Source organism: Poecile atricapillus, chromosome 6 (genome assembly GCF_030490865.1).
Source record: "Poecile atricapillus isolate bPoeAtr1 chromosome 6, bPoeAtr1.hap1, whole genome shotgun sequence".
NCBI classification, from domain to species: Eukaryota; Metazoa; Chordata; class Aves; order Passeriformes; family Paridae; genus Poecile; species Poecile atricapillus.
This window is the reverse complement of record NC_081254.1, coordinates 27,821,361-27,835,956: the sequence shown is the minus strand read 5'-3', so window position 1 is coordinate 27,835,956 and position 14,596 is coordinate 27,821,361. Positions and strand designations below refer to the sequence as shown.

General features: G+C 40.2%; 1 protein-coding gene across 2 annotated transcripts in view; it reads left to right on the top strand.

Annotated features, from left to right (window-relative positions):
- The window catches only part of SORCS1 (sortilin related VPS10 domain containing receptor 1), a 261,108-nt gene that overhangs the window by 170,985 nt on the left and 75,527 nt on the right, over nucleotides 1-14,596 (top strand). For both annotated transcript variants that reach the window (XM_058841926.1, XM_058841925.1), the window contains exon 6: nucleotides 13,386-13,450. In XM_058841926.1, the coding sequence (XP_058697909.1) occupies nucleotides 13,386-13,450 (65 nt within the window). The remainder of the gene's footprint in view (nucleotides 1-13,385; nucleotides 13,451-14,596) is intronic.

Below are 14,596 nucleotides of genomic sequence, written 5' to 3'. Positions count from 1 at the left end.
GCCGAGAGGTGAAGGAGACGCTGAACTTTTTTTTTCCCTGCAAACATGGTTGTATGGTCCAAACCAAAGATAAGGTTTTCTTGTGTTTTGGTGTACATCTGTAGGACTTCTCATCAGCTCCTTATGGAGGCATTAGTCTGCCCATGAGACAAAGTGGGCTTATGTCCTGTGAATAAGCCTTTAGAAGAGAAGCTTTTGATAAAACAGTCATCTTGAAATCAGGAGGAGATGAACCCAGTTCAGTGTGGTAGCTTCTAAACTATAAATTTATGTCAGACTCACGGGTTTTGAACATAGAAAGCTTCATGAGTGGTTTAGTCAAATATTTGCTTTTAATTTATAAAAGAAGGAAAAGCTCTAGGTCAAATTTACTTCTAAAGTTAAATTTGTATTTGGTCTGCAAAGGATATACCAGAGATTTTGTTTGCTGCATCTGCTTTTTCATCCTTTCTCAGAACCTGTGTTAACTGAAGCTAATGCAAGCTAAATTCCATTTTTAACTTAAACTGATTTCTGTGGGAGTGTCTGTATAGACAGTCACATGTGTGTTTATATCACTATTTCTTTCCTGCAGGGCTCCTAACAGGGAGTATATCTCAAAATTTCAGAAGCAAACACAGAGCTCTATACATCCTCTGTTTTCCTTTGGGCTAATAAAAGCAGAAACTCATAGAAATCTGGGTACCCTGTCCTTGAGACATCCAACAAAATTATAATTGCTGAAGAGGCTCAGAGGGCTGGAAAGACAGTCCCTGTTCCTGGATCCCCATGTCCTGTGTATTACTCCAAGCCTTTTGAAGTTTCCTGCCATTGCTTACAGTTCCGGTTTATTGTGAATAAAATAAGAAAATAAGAAATAAGAAAAATGATGAAGCTAAAATTTTCTCTTTCTGTGGAGCTCAAACTTTGGAGGCCTCTTAGAACCTAAAAAATAAGGGAACTTAGGCTTGGAACTTCAAAGGCAAAGAGCAAGTTAAAAGATGAAAAAACGTTCCAAGGACCCATCTAATTTCCCTACAGCCATTTGCAAAGCATGAAACTGCCACCTGTATTTTCACCTTGAGCAGAATGCCCCTTGTTAAACACACCTCAGTGTAAGCTAGACTGTACTTCTGCCGTCAAAAGTGAAAATAATACTATTTGTGGAGGTGCTGTTGCATCTCATTCTGGCATATTTATGATGATCATAATGACCTTAAGACAAAAAGAATACTTTTAGCTGCAGTTCTGTGGACACAGTGTGTCCTCAAGCACATCCACAGTAGAAAACAGCTGTGCATGTGTGATTGAGAGCACCACAGAGAACAACACTGGGCTTTAATGTGCATTTCCATTCTGTGCAGCCAGGCACGTGAGGATCCAGCAGCTCTGAAATGCTGAATCAGAAGGGAAGCCCTTGGCACTCGGTGTCACGGCTGACTCCCCATGTAAGGAAACCAAAAGGGAACTGGGCCCTAAGAGGGTGCAGAAGTACAGTTGAAATCCAGATTTCTGCAGCACCATCTTTGTAGCCAGTGCTGGGGTACAAAAGTTGAGTAAAGCCTTGATCAGTGCCCCGTGGTTTGTTGTTGGTTGGGCTTTTTTTATTGATTATATTTTGGCTTGTAAATACGAAGAGTGTAATCAACCTGAAAAGTGAGAAGACTGATTTCACTTATTCTTAAGATCAGTAATAAAGAGCGAAGTAAAATGTCCTGAAGTCATAACTTAGAGCAGAATGTGGGGATACTCTCTCTCCTGTTCCTGGTGCTTTCTCTAAATCAAATGGCTTTGAAGGGATCAACCAGGACACAGCTGAACTGGGCAGAGAATGAGGGAAATGTTCTGATATCCAAGGATAGCTGAGGAGTTGCTTTAGTACAGGTTGCTTCCAATACTCTCTAAGCTAGGACTTCTCTAAAATCAGAAGACACAAAGCAAGGCCTCTGGCGTCAGGCATTCTTGAGGCTGCATTAGTTACACCGCTTGTTGTGACAGGAAGGTGCACCTAGAAGACTTTAAAGACTTTAACATGGATTCGAATAGTTGATGAAAACAAAGTTGTGATGTCTCACTGATATTTTCATTGTCATTTTAGTCTGTCATGTTGTCTTGTAAATAGCTTTTGGGTCACACAAGAGTCTTGTGAACAAACTCCACTGAGCTTGCTAATTTTAGTCTTGAGAAGACTCTACCTGCAAATACTGTCAGAGAAGCTGTAATGCCTTTTACAGCTGCAGTTCTTGTATCTGTTGCCAAGAAATTTTCTTCTTTATTTGCTTATTTTTGGCTGCTCTGTGAAACATCTCTTCCTCCTACCACTCCAGAGAAATTTAAACCCCTGAAGAAATATAGTCTGATGATGCTTACTACATAACTCTGAGAAAACACTCCATGTAGACACAACTCAGTTCCTTGTAGCCCACATGTACTTTCTATTCTTGTATCCTGTTTTATTAAGAGGAGTCATTAATATGGAAATAGAATATTTTTTACTGTAAGCTCTTCTGTTCCCCCTCTTCATTCTTCTACCTGCAGCTCTAAGTGATGCCCTGACATCCACACTTGTGATGGAAGAGGTGTAATGTCACTCTATGAAAGGAGATATCAGGTGGGAGATGAGCAGATGAAGTCAAACCTTTAAAATAGAGGTGACTGGAGACTTCTTGTCTTAAAAACCTCCACCAAAAAAAAACAAATTAAAAAAGAAAAAAGTGGTCAGTAATTTTCTGCCTCATTAAAAGGTTTTTAGGACACATTTGTGGCTGGGCAGGCTTTAGTGATGGGCAGCTCTAACTGACACCTCTAATAATTTCTGTAATTTGGGTATCATCACATATCTGCATAATCTGGGGATGTGGAAGTGGTGTACTGAGGAAAATGTACTCCACTCAGAGAGTCAGCCACATACTATGTGTCAGGTGGAGACTTGGGAGAATCCACTCTGCATACAAGCCCAAGGCACTGCAGTTCCACACTGTATCAACAATTTTCGTGTTTTTTCAATTATTTTTTCTGGCAGCTTCTTGAGATTTTGCTGTTAAATGTACTGTGACAGAAAAATGCATGAAAGTTATCAAGGTACTTGGCAATTCTGGAACTGTGCTCTGTGAAAATACCCTAATTACTAGGAAGGGGTATTCTAAGCAATATTAATTCAGAAGCGTACTACAGAAACAAGTTAATATACATGGATTATTGCTGATAGCACAGTGTTTACTAATTTACTTGGCATTAGGGAAACAGAATGCAGTAGATCCTAGTTAAAAGAGTTGGATAAAAATGCCTTATTTAAATACTTCTGAGTTTATTTTTGTGGTACTTGGTGATTTTTGGTAAACATTCCTATTGTGGAATTTTCCTGGGTGTAGATGCTGGTTTGTAGTGAATACAAACGTGAACACAATTGGTGAACCAGTCACACTGGGAATTAAGTCGCTTTTTTCTTCCTTTTTTAGAGTGCTTCAGTCATCTAGTCAAAGTTCAATAGTGATACTTTGTGACTTGCAAATCAAAACATCCATGACCAGTAGTTGCAGAAAAACTGCTCAAAGTGCATAGAGTTCAATATGGCCAAAATATAAATGCAGAGATTTGTTGGTCATTAAAAGCCAGGTTTTTATTCTGGTCCTCAGATCAAGTCCTGCCTTCCACCAGAAATTATTTCCTAAAAGTTAGTAAGTCAAAGCATCACAACTAGAGCTGTGAGATGTGAGGCCTAAAAAAATAAATAATAATAATTAAAAAAAAGGTTAAAAATCTCATTAAAATTTCTCAAAATCTAATGTTTTTTAATCAAAATGAGACTTTTATCTGAAAAGGTTCTCACCTAATTCTAATCAAAATCTAACCTTGAGAAACTTGGAGAAGGAGGAAAGAAATAAAATCAAATAATAAAAGTGTCTTAAAAGCTAACATAAAATGAAGAATAGAAAAGCCCAACTAGTAAATTAGATCATCAAGTTACAATCATTATCTCTATCAGTGGTATTGATTTTATTTTTTCACTTGAGTGTTGCACCCAGACAAGAGAGTAGGAGAAATACCAGGGTAATAGCACTCCATACTTCAAGAAGATCAGAAGGATGTAATAACAAGAGGGCTGGAGCACCTCTCCTGTGAGGCTGAGAGACCTGGGGATGTTCAGTCTGGAGAAGAGAAGGCTCTGGGGAGACCTAAGAGCACTTTCCAGTGCCTGAAAAGGGCTCCAAGAGAGCTGGAGAGGGTCTTTAGCCAAGGGCTTGAAGAGATAAGACAAGGGGTAATGGCTTCAAGCTGAAAAAGGGCATGTCTAGATTAGATATTGGGAAGAAATTCTTTACTTTTGGGGTGGTGGGACATTGGCACAGGTTGCCCAGAGAAGCTGTGGAAGTTGAAAGTGTTGAAGGCCAAGTTGGCTTTGAGCAACCTAATTTGTGGAAGGTGTCTCTGCCTGTGGCAGGAGAACTAGAGCTAGATGATCTTTACGATCCACTCCAACACACACCATTTATGATTTCCAGTAGCATCACATGTCCATGATATTAATGATTCCCTGAAGAAATTAAAGGAAACATGTCAGTTTGGTAAGAGATGTTGCTAGCTCTCCACTCAGTCTTGTGTTTTTCTGAGTATGAGCAGGAGAGGAAAATGGAGGCAAATGTAAAAGAGTAATACAACCAACTTTTCCCATCAAATGATACAAAAATATGCACACACACTGAAGGGGAGAAAAGCCTGTAAGCAGCTGGGAGGACAGATGAGTACATAGGGCTATATTTGTGTTTAATTTATGAGTAGTAGCAAAGAAAGTTAATCTTCACAGTATAATTATAGAGTATATGTATTTTCTTTTTCAGAGGAGGTTGGAAACTGTATTTTAAAAGCTCTGACTGTGTTCACTGGAGCAGCTGAAAAAGTGAAAATCAAGGGGATGAGGTGTCAAAGTCCTGTTAAAAACTTCATTATATTCAAGCACTTGTAGCAAGCTGGGTGCACTGTCCCAGTGTTTCTGTCAGTTCTTGTCTTGGTGAGATTTGCACACCCACCCAGGTGGGCTGAGGCAGTTTAAATGCCTCAGTGCCTGGGCTGTTTACAAATGATGCTGTGTATGGCTGAACAAGACCTTTTAATCACTGCAGGGCAACTGCTGGAAGCTGATGGGAAAGATGCCAATCAAAGTGCATTGTGACAGCCTGTCCAGATAATCACCTGCTTGATCTAACACACAAGCTTTATTCAGTGAGTTGAAGGGAAGCAATTTAATTTAAAATGTTTTTTCATAGCTTAAATATGGTGGTTATGGGTACATGAAAACCCATGACAGTTTTCAGCAGATGTGAATGAAGCAAATATTCATCTGATTAAGCCTTTTGGGATCAAGAAGCTCCAGTCTGACTGATGCATGGGTTGGCGTGTTTCAGTTTTCCCAATTCAGCAGATATTTCTTTAAAAATCATCCAGAGATACTTTATAAACGAGTACAGACTCCCATGAGCTTCAGATTTTCTACATCATCTACCTTTCCTCGTTAAAGTTCTGCAGAAGTAGGCAGGCATCCATTCACCGTGTTCAAAATCTCGGTTTGGGGGCTCATCAGTAGCAGGAGCCTGCAGTGCTGTGCAGGACCCTGGAATTGTCAGTCTCCAGCAGGCATTGGTCTCAGCAGCTGATTTCTCTGTGTGCACCCATAAAGGACAGACCTTGAGAAGGTGAAGCAGTGCACAGGTAAGTCACCTGTGGATTTGTCTAGATCTCTGTCAGGAAGGTTGCCCTGCTGTTCTCTTGCATGTTTAATGAGCAGCATACTGTGTTACCAGAGTTGACTTTCCTCTCCTGCTCTAAATGACTTGCTGGCCTCCTCCAGAGCTGCCTGACTGGGCCACAGCACTACAAGATGCAACAGACATGGTCTTAACACAGTAAGAAGTTGTGATCCTATTAGACTGTACCAGCAGAGAAGCTGTAAATCAGGTAGATTTGGTTCTTGACATCAAGGAGGGGAGCTCAGAGGTTATAACTACGGGGTGCTTTCCTCCTTCTTTCTTTCTCTTCAAGCCAGCTTGATGTTTTAAGTTTCTTGTAATATATGAAAAGGGATGTAACATTGAAGGGCTATCTTAAAATCAGGATCTAGTCCTGGTTAACTGAATTTTATCCACTTAGTTTAGATCCTAGTTTTAAGACATTCCTCCCACTCTGTGTTGCCAGCAATAGACAGCTACCTCCTGAGAATTTGCATCCATCTATTTCAGAGTTTTAGCTAAATTTCCTCTCTGGAGCTTCCCATGGAGATCTGTGGTGTTACAGCAGCAGGGGAGAAGGCTTCCTTTGCTGCTGCCCCCAAAGCTGTGGGGTGTGTAGACAGCAGAGTGTGGAAGGGTGTGGGTGATTATGCACTGGGGCTCTAAAATGTGGTGGGATGGTGAGAGTAAAAGTGACTCCCCATGTCCTGAAAGTCACACCAGTGCCCCCATTTACCTGCTCACCTATTTCAGTGCTAGCAGCAACAGCCACCTGCTTTTCTGGGTCAGTGCTGGGAGGTGGCACAATTAGGAGAAGTTGGGCTTTACTCACAGCACTGCTGTTTTCTATCAGTTCTAAAGAAAGGGTGACAAACTGAGTAAAGCAAACCATAGAATGGTTTTGGTGCAGTGGCTGCCAGTTGAATTGCACCAAATTGTCTCATGTGGTTGGACAGTGTGGGAAAGAACAGTGCAGAGATGTAGCAGGGAAAAACTAATTAAATTATGGTCAGGGGAGATTTATTAGCAAGATATAAAGAAACAAAATGATGATTTATGCCTATCTGGAATCTGTCCATGTTTCTAAAGCATATCAGGAGGATGTGGTTTGAAGATGTTAAAGCTAGAAAGCAGTCTTTAAAATATGCTCCAGGAATAGTAAAATCTGTGAAATTTCACATAATAGGGACTGGAGTAAAGACACCACAAGAATTGCCTCTCACACTAAGCTCCCTGGGGCAGATTCACTGACCTCTGCAAGCAAAAAAAGAAACAGAGAATATCTGCAAAGTCCTCATGGAGTCAATATAGTAGTAAAAGAAAAAGGAGCCTGGAGGACTCTCAGGCTCTATTTTTGTCTCTGCCACATAGCAACTGTGTGATCTTGGTTAAATCAATGAGGCCTCTGTGCTCTTGACTAATCAGTGAAGTTTATCTATAAAGCTGAGAACAAAAATTTTCCTCAGCCCCTATTTCTGACTTGGTCTGTTTGTCTTGTACTTTTCCATAGGTCTTGAACAAATCAGTACCATGCAGGGAAGGTTACTTAAAGGTTGATTGTCAAGTACTTTTGTATCTTTGGACAAAAAGCTCCCTGTTCAGTGCTACATGTTACTATTTTTATGAATGGCAATTAGAATTCAGTGTTACAGAAACATCAAAGACCAAAGAATTGATGCTGCTGAGGACAACACGAGCGTTGTTGTTGAGGACAGCATCCACTGTTGTTGTTGTTTTCATTCTGTCCCTTAAAACCAAAAACCTGCCATTCACTAAGCTGGAGGAAGGTGTCAATTTTTTAATATGACAGGATATGTCCAGAGGCAGTGGAGGAGCTGGTTTTGCATTGGCAAGATTTACGATAAGGGATTCGCATGAGTGCTGAGGCTAAAGGAAGATAAATCCCTAAAGGCAAATTCTACCAATAATTGAATTACAAAGCCATTATCATGTGCTGAACAAAGCAACTTTATAGCTTTATTGTGACAGGATAAAGCTTGTTAGAATATTTATGCTCATAGGACAACTTTGGCATAAGGATCTCTAGGAGTACATTCCCTCTTCCACATGACTGTTGCAGCTAGTCTTTCTGTGTAATGCAGTGAATGTGGAGATGGGGATTTGTTCAAACTGGAACTAGGAAGAAGGAATGCTGAGGGTCAGGAGGCATCTTAAATATATAGCTTGTAAAGAACAAAGTCATCTGCAGAAGGCAGCTGAGACACATGAGCATTTTTCATGCTGTGTAGTCAAACTGGATTTTCCAAGCAATGTGTTACTTTTCTGTTTGGCACGGCACTGCAGCCACATCTGAGCTACTCCCACTCAGCACTGATAATCTCAAAATGGCCAGAATTGTGTGGATCTTCCATCCACCCTAACAGAGACATGCTGTTAAGTCATTTGTCTGCATGAGCAAATCGTACCTGTTTACCCCCAGGGCAGGTGAGGTGGTCACAGGAGTCCTAATTCTGCAGTTGAGACATGGGAAAGCTGCATAAGGGCTCTATGTCCAAATAAAGAATGAGGGACAGTCACACTGGTTCTGTCTGTGAAAAGGGCATGGTAGCATTTGGCATTCTGGGCCATTTGCATTGAGGATTCTGTGAAATAACAATGTCTTCTACTGCCTGTCTCAAAAGACGTTTGATCTTGGCTGCTGCATGTATGATACTGGAAATACACATGAAAAGATTGCCATCAAGTTTCTTGTGCATATAGTTCCAGATACAGTGTGTCTGTGTCTGAAGTCAAGCATCCAAAACCAGGGGCACTCAGAGCTACTTTTCAGAATGCACAAGTCCTTGAGATGCAGCCCTTATTGTCTGGTGTTTCGAGTTCATTGTTTATGAAAAAATGGTAGTTTGAAATTAGGTGCAGCAAGTAGAAGCTTTTGCTTTCTTCACAATGATGCCTTTTTGCAGTTCTGAGTGGTCTGACTGCCTTGCAAGCCTCATCAGTTCCCAGCATCCATAAACAATTGCTTTTGTCCCTAGAAGTGAAAAAAGATAGAAGAGGTGGAAACCCCAGGATAACAGGGTCTCTATTGAATTTTCTTGGCTCAGAGGAGCTGACAGGCCAAGGAAGCCAAGGTTTTAGAAATGTTTCAGACAGAGAAGATTGCAAGGGGTTGGTCACTACAGAAATATGCCAGCTAGCATTTACTGTGCAATGGGCAGTGCCAGGCTGCTTTTGTTTAGTTCAGCCTGCTTCGAAACCAGGGGATGATTTGGGGTCTTTTCCCTGTGCTGCTTCTCACGGTGGATGTAGAATCTGTATTCAGAGCAATTACTGTGCTGCAGCCAGTGGTATCGATTTGTGAGGCTCTCAAGTGCAGATAACTACTTAGCCAGCTTGATAGTGATTAAAATTTTAGGAAGCAACTTGGTAATAGGACCATGGGGGTCCTAAATTTTTCAAAATGTAAGCATCTTCAGTATAAAGGCAGTGGGGTCACTGCCTTGCACTCCCTTTGGCTTTCCTAAATCCTCCTTTTCCCAAAAGATTTTTTTCTCTTTCTCTTTTCCTTTTTCTTTTTTCAAAACAACCAGACAATTATACCAACAAAACACTAAAAGTTAATCACAAAAATACAATAGGCACCATTCAACAGAAAGCATTGCAAGGATATCCCTGGTGTCCTGAAATTTCTGGGAGTATTACAGAAAGCCTGAGATTAAAGGGATGGACAAAGGATGTGCTGGCATTTTACCACAAAGTGAAAACATAGACTGAGGCAAGAAGAAAAGCTTGTGGATATATGAGTGTTTGGTCTTTGAGAGCAGATGCTGAAAGGGAAGAATGGATTTGAGAAATATGAGAAGAAAGCACTGCTATCATAGCGAACAGAAGTTGCTCAGAATAGGGAATGGCAAATTTGGGACTATTTATTTTTAGAGAGATTTCTGAGAGAAATCAGTGGCTGAGTGAGTCCCAGATTGTTGTTCATCTGTACCCCTGTTCTTTGTAGGGTGCTTGGTCTATCAGCTGTTGAACACACAGCACTTTCCTTGTCTGCCTTTGCATTGCATTGCCCATGTTGCACTGACCATGTGCACAAAAGGTAATGAAGCACAGTGGGCACCTGTATTAAGTTAGAAACACTGAGTTGGAGGCTTTGGTATTGTAATAATTTGGTATTTATTATTTGGTATTAGGTACTACAGCATGTAGTTTCCTTCTTCCACATGTGAAACTTATTCTTTTTGATCATTCTGGCTTTGATTTAAGAACCTTCCAGTCTGGTCAGGAATGGAATTTCTCTGTAATCGGGTATTCATTCTTTTTCATACTGTTTTTCAAAACGTAATAATACTCAGAAGAGAGTAGAAGTACATTGACTTTCTCAGCTTCTAAGAATAATGAGGGTTTTTTTTCCCCAGCCAAATGAAAAAGACAAGAAAACCCACTAATAGAATAGCTGGATGCTTGGTAGTGTTGTGATTCATTTGGATGACATACTAAAAATCCAAGAATTCTGATATATATCCTACAGTTCCTAACACCTTTTTTTCTAGTAGATGCTTTAGGAACAGATTGTCCTATGAATGTAAAAGGATATGTCTGTCTTCCTAGAGAGAGCATGTTTTCAGGGGCAGTACAACCCACAGCACAATATTTATCTCATGTATTTGCTCACAGTGGTCAATATTGCATTTCTGAATGTCTCCTAGGCTTTTATATGTCCTAGAGTACGTAGTAAGGCTGATGAAGCTGTGTAAAACATTTTTCAGAAAAAGGACTGCTCAGGACATTCAGGTGCACCTTTAATTGCAATCCATACCTCATCTGCAATTTCTGTTTTAAAACTATGTAATAAACATAATTCAGGTCTGTTGTGTTTCCTGCTGTGGGACCTTTATGTGATCACATGTGGGTATCTGTAGTGGCATGTTAAACTCAGTGGAGAGAAGCAGGCCTTACTAGGATAAATTCTTCTCATAAAGTCTCATCTAACGCTCTTCAGCTGATCCACAGTGCAAAACTGCCTGTCTCATCTCTCTGCCTGCAAAGAGAGTTGAGTGTGATTAGTTCAGAGTTAAATATCTGTGATGTATAACTGGGTAAGATGAGTATTACTTTATGTAATACTCTTCAGGTGGTCTGGAGAGGTGTATAAAGAAATATCCTAGGGCTATCATGGAACAAGACAGCATGATCCAAAAAAATGTGACATTACAAAAATGCTGGTCAGTAAGGTCTCAGCAGAATCCAGATGGAAGTGATATGTTTCTGGCTGGCAGCTCTGTACAGTTAATATTGATTTGAGCAGATGTGTATTTGTATTTTGCCTGTTCTTTACAACTGATTTTTTATGTTGGCATTTAATATTATGGCCATGACCTTGTGCTGTCACAAATAAATTAAACCTATTATATATCAAAGCAATGAAATGTGCATTTTCTAAGGTAGGGAGAAAGATCTGGCAGATAGGAAGTCATGGATATGGCTCTTGACTATACCTCAGATGTCCTGTTTGACTTCAGGAATTTCCTCCTCTGGACCTTAGTTTTCATCTTTGTCATCACATTTCAAAGTCACAGGGATTAGGAGACATCAAAAGAAAGGAAGTCCTTAGGTTTATCACCAGCTGTGTTTCAGCTGTCCTTGTTCTGTACCCCCTTGGGATGATTGATGGTTTAATTCTGCCTGGAACTGAAGCTCCTACAGTCCCAGTGCTGCCTGTTGTGGTGTGAGACTGAGCAATATGCAGGTGACTACTTCCAGGGCTTGAGGGGTCCAGATCTTTATATGCTGCTCTTAAGGCACCTAAGAGTTTGATGTAAATTATGGCTCATAAAATTGGCTGTCTTTGCCTGAAAAGATGTAAAAGGTGTTTCTCTTGGGGTCAGAATAGCACTGTGAGGAGGAAATTCACAAAACACCTGAGTGTAGACTCACATGCTTTTCTGGATGAGCACCATTGTTGAGAGACAAAAATATTCAAATTTGTGCAATCTATTCCTTGTTTCTTTGGAGAGTTCACATCCCCGTGGAGGTGTGTGAGGTCAGGAGGAGGAATGAACTGACAGAGCTGTACTGTGTCTTCTGCAATAACCCAGTTTCAGGCAGGCTATTCCAATATTCCAGTTTCAGTATTTAAAGTCCATTTAAATAAACAAGAATAAAGAGGATATATGCTAGCTTTGTCCTTCTGCAGTTTTTTTTAGAGCTGTTTGTCACTGGCATCTGTCTATCTTGAACTGAATTCTAATGAGCAGGCCCAGAATTTTGGCCCTGTATCTGCTGATCGTAGCAGGCATAATAAAAATGCCCTAGGAATGTGTTTCTTTCCCCCCCTCACTGGGTGTCAATTACCAGGAAACAGAGATTCTAAGTGGAAGTTGAATGTTTAGGGTAATAACACCTTGCCATAAACTTTATTAAAAATGGAGAAGAGGTAAAAGCAATGCTGGCTCAGAGTGTTTTCTGAACTGCAGTCCCCAGCAAAGAGGAACAAAACCTTTTCTAGCTAGTGAGTTGCTATATATTTCGTCAAGCAAAGGTAAGGATTAATCAGGACACATTCTTGTTACTGTTAACATTTTTATAATAGTTATTAGTTAATGCACATGATGATTAAGCACTGGAGGTGCCTCTGATTGCAGTCAGTGGAAACTGAATTAAGGTCTAAATCACTGTTTGAATCTCTCTTCTGATTTCCTGAAAAATAATGAGGGTTTGAAGAGAACATCTAATTTGTCTATCACTGGAAATGAATGTGTGTCTTCCCTCATGCTTCTATTAACTAGGAGGTCAGCCAGCTAACAAGAAATGGGTTGTTTAACCCTTCTCTTTAATCTTTTAAATTAAAAGATTCAATTGGGATTGGGATTTGGATGATAGGTCAGGGCCAGGAACAAGGCTGCTTGTCAGAGATGCTGCAGAGGCAGCTGTACAGTGGGATTGGCACATGGAGCACTCAGTACTCCCATCAGTCAGTCTGTCCATCAAAACACTGGACATTTGGACTCTTCCAGGGAACTGAGGAGGCCACCAGTGCCAGTCCAGGGGAGCCTCAACAATGGGAGCAAAGTTTAATTCCATAAACTCCTTATTTGCAGTGCTCAATGCCTTTACTTTGTTACTTGCTAATTCAGAGGGAACAAACAGTCATTTTCAATGTGACACTTCTTTTATTAATGGAATACTGTTTTTATTAGATCAGAAGTGATAAAATGTCTCAGGATAAAATGAGTTTTTAAAACTTCTTAATTAATGAGGGAACATTGATCATTAAGAGTGTCAATTAAGCAAATGTGCATAAAACGTCCAATATAAAGGAACAGCTATAATTAGTATGCTGGCAAATACTATTAGCCCATCAATTAAAGTCTTCTGTATTCCTCTGTGAACTAAAAGGCATCCTTCTGACCAAACCAGGAGAAATATCAAAATTCATGTGCCAACAAGAACAGAACAGGGCTCCAGGTGGAAAGAAGTGAAAGGATGAGAAATAAAGAACTCATAAGTACAATGACATTCATTAGATAAAATCATAGAATTTCTTTAAAATATTCAAGTTCATTTTAGGGAAAATTCCAAAATTCTTTCAAAATTATGAGCTCTTATTTGTGAGTATGAGTTATCTCCAGTTAAACAGGATCTCCTTTGAAAGCAGTATCTCAGCCATTTGTGGTACATGTTTTTTTTAATGCCCTCGTCTCAATCTGTCTTTCACAGGTCCATGATGGGGAATGGAAGAGAGGCTGACCTCGTGCACCTGGAGGCAAGGACAGTGGATGGTCGTAAGTTACATCACCTCCCAAATATTGGGGTAAACCAGGCTCTCCTCATACTCTTGCAACCATACAGTACCCCAGCAGAAATCTCACTTCTTTTAGTGATGCACTCATTTAGTACAAGGAGTTTGGCTGCTCCAAATTAGTTCTGTCAGAAGAGAAGCCTTTCCAGCAAGGCAAAAAGTTGGGTTAACCAGGCTGTGAAAGGACTGAGGACATGGTAAGGAAGAATAGACCAGCAGTAACTCCAGTTACTACACACAACACTTTCATTTCTTCTTACATGATTTTTATTGATGGCAACATGACACTGAAGGGATGTTTCTGGGTCATGAAGCCTAGCTGCTGTTTGTTCACACAGTACATAACATCACTGTGTCTATAGCTTTATGGTTTTAGCAGACCAGGGGATACTCTGCCTTAGGTACCACCTTTGAACACACCTAATTAGAAACCTTTTAATGACCAGTCTGAGTGCATTCTTCACTGTTACTGCATGTCCTGTTGTCATTCACTTTCACCAGCTCCTTTGCCTCCCTGCTTTGCCTCTTGAGGTGGTGTTTTTTTCTATTCCAGGAGCCTCCTTTACCTGCAACTCCAAAATATTCTCCTAATTGGCTGTAAATTCTCTCAGGCACCCTCAGCCACCCGCTGGCCTTCTCTCCTCCCATCCAGGCTTTCTCAAGGTTTATCTTTGAGCTCCACTGCCTTTGCAGATCTTTCTCCATGGATTTCTTTTCCACAACATTGGATTGCCTCAGGCAGGCATCACACTGAAATCCCAGCTGCCAGAGATCTAGTAATTTTAATTCCATATTGTTTCCTCAATAAACAGCTGAGGAATTTATTCCTCAGGAATGCTTTATTCCTGCAAGGAGGTTTTTACCATTTGCAGTACCAGAAGTATTAATGATGCCTTCAATTAATTCTTTTTTAAATGGATAAAGTTCCCCCTTGAATTGTACCTTCAAATGCAGTGGTGCTACTTAAAATGTGCATTTTGTCATTGGAAATTAAAAAAATATCTGAAAAGTTAATTGTAAGGTAATCTGGTTTTTAACTTAGAGAAATTTAGCTTGAAAGAGAATTTTTTTTGAAGATGAATTTCAAAAAGAAACAGTTGCGATAGAAACCATAAAGTTTTAAAGGTCT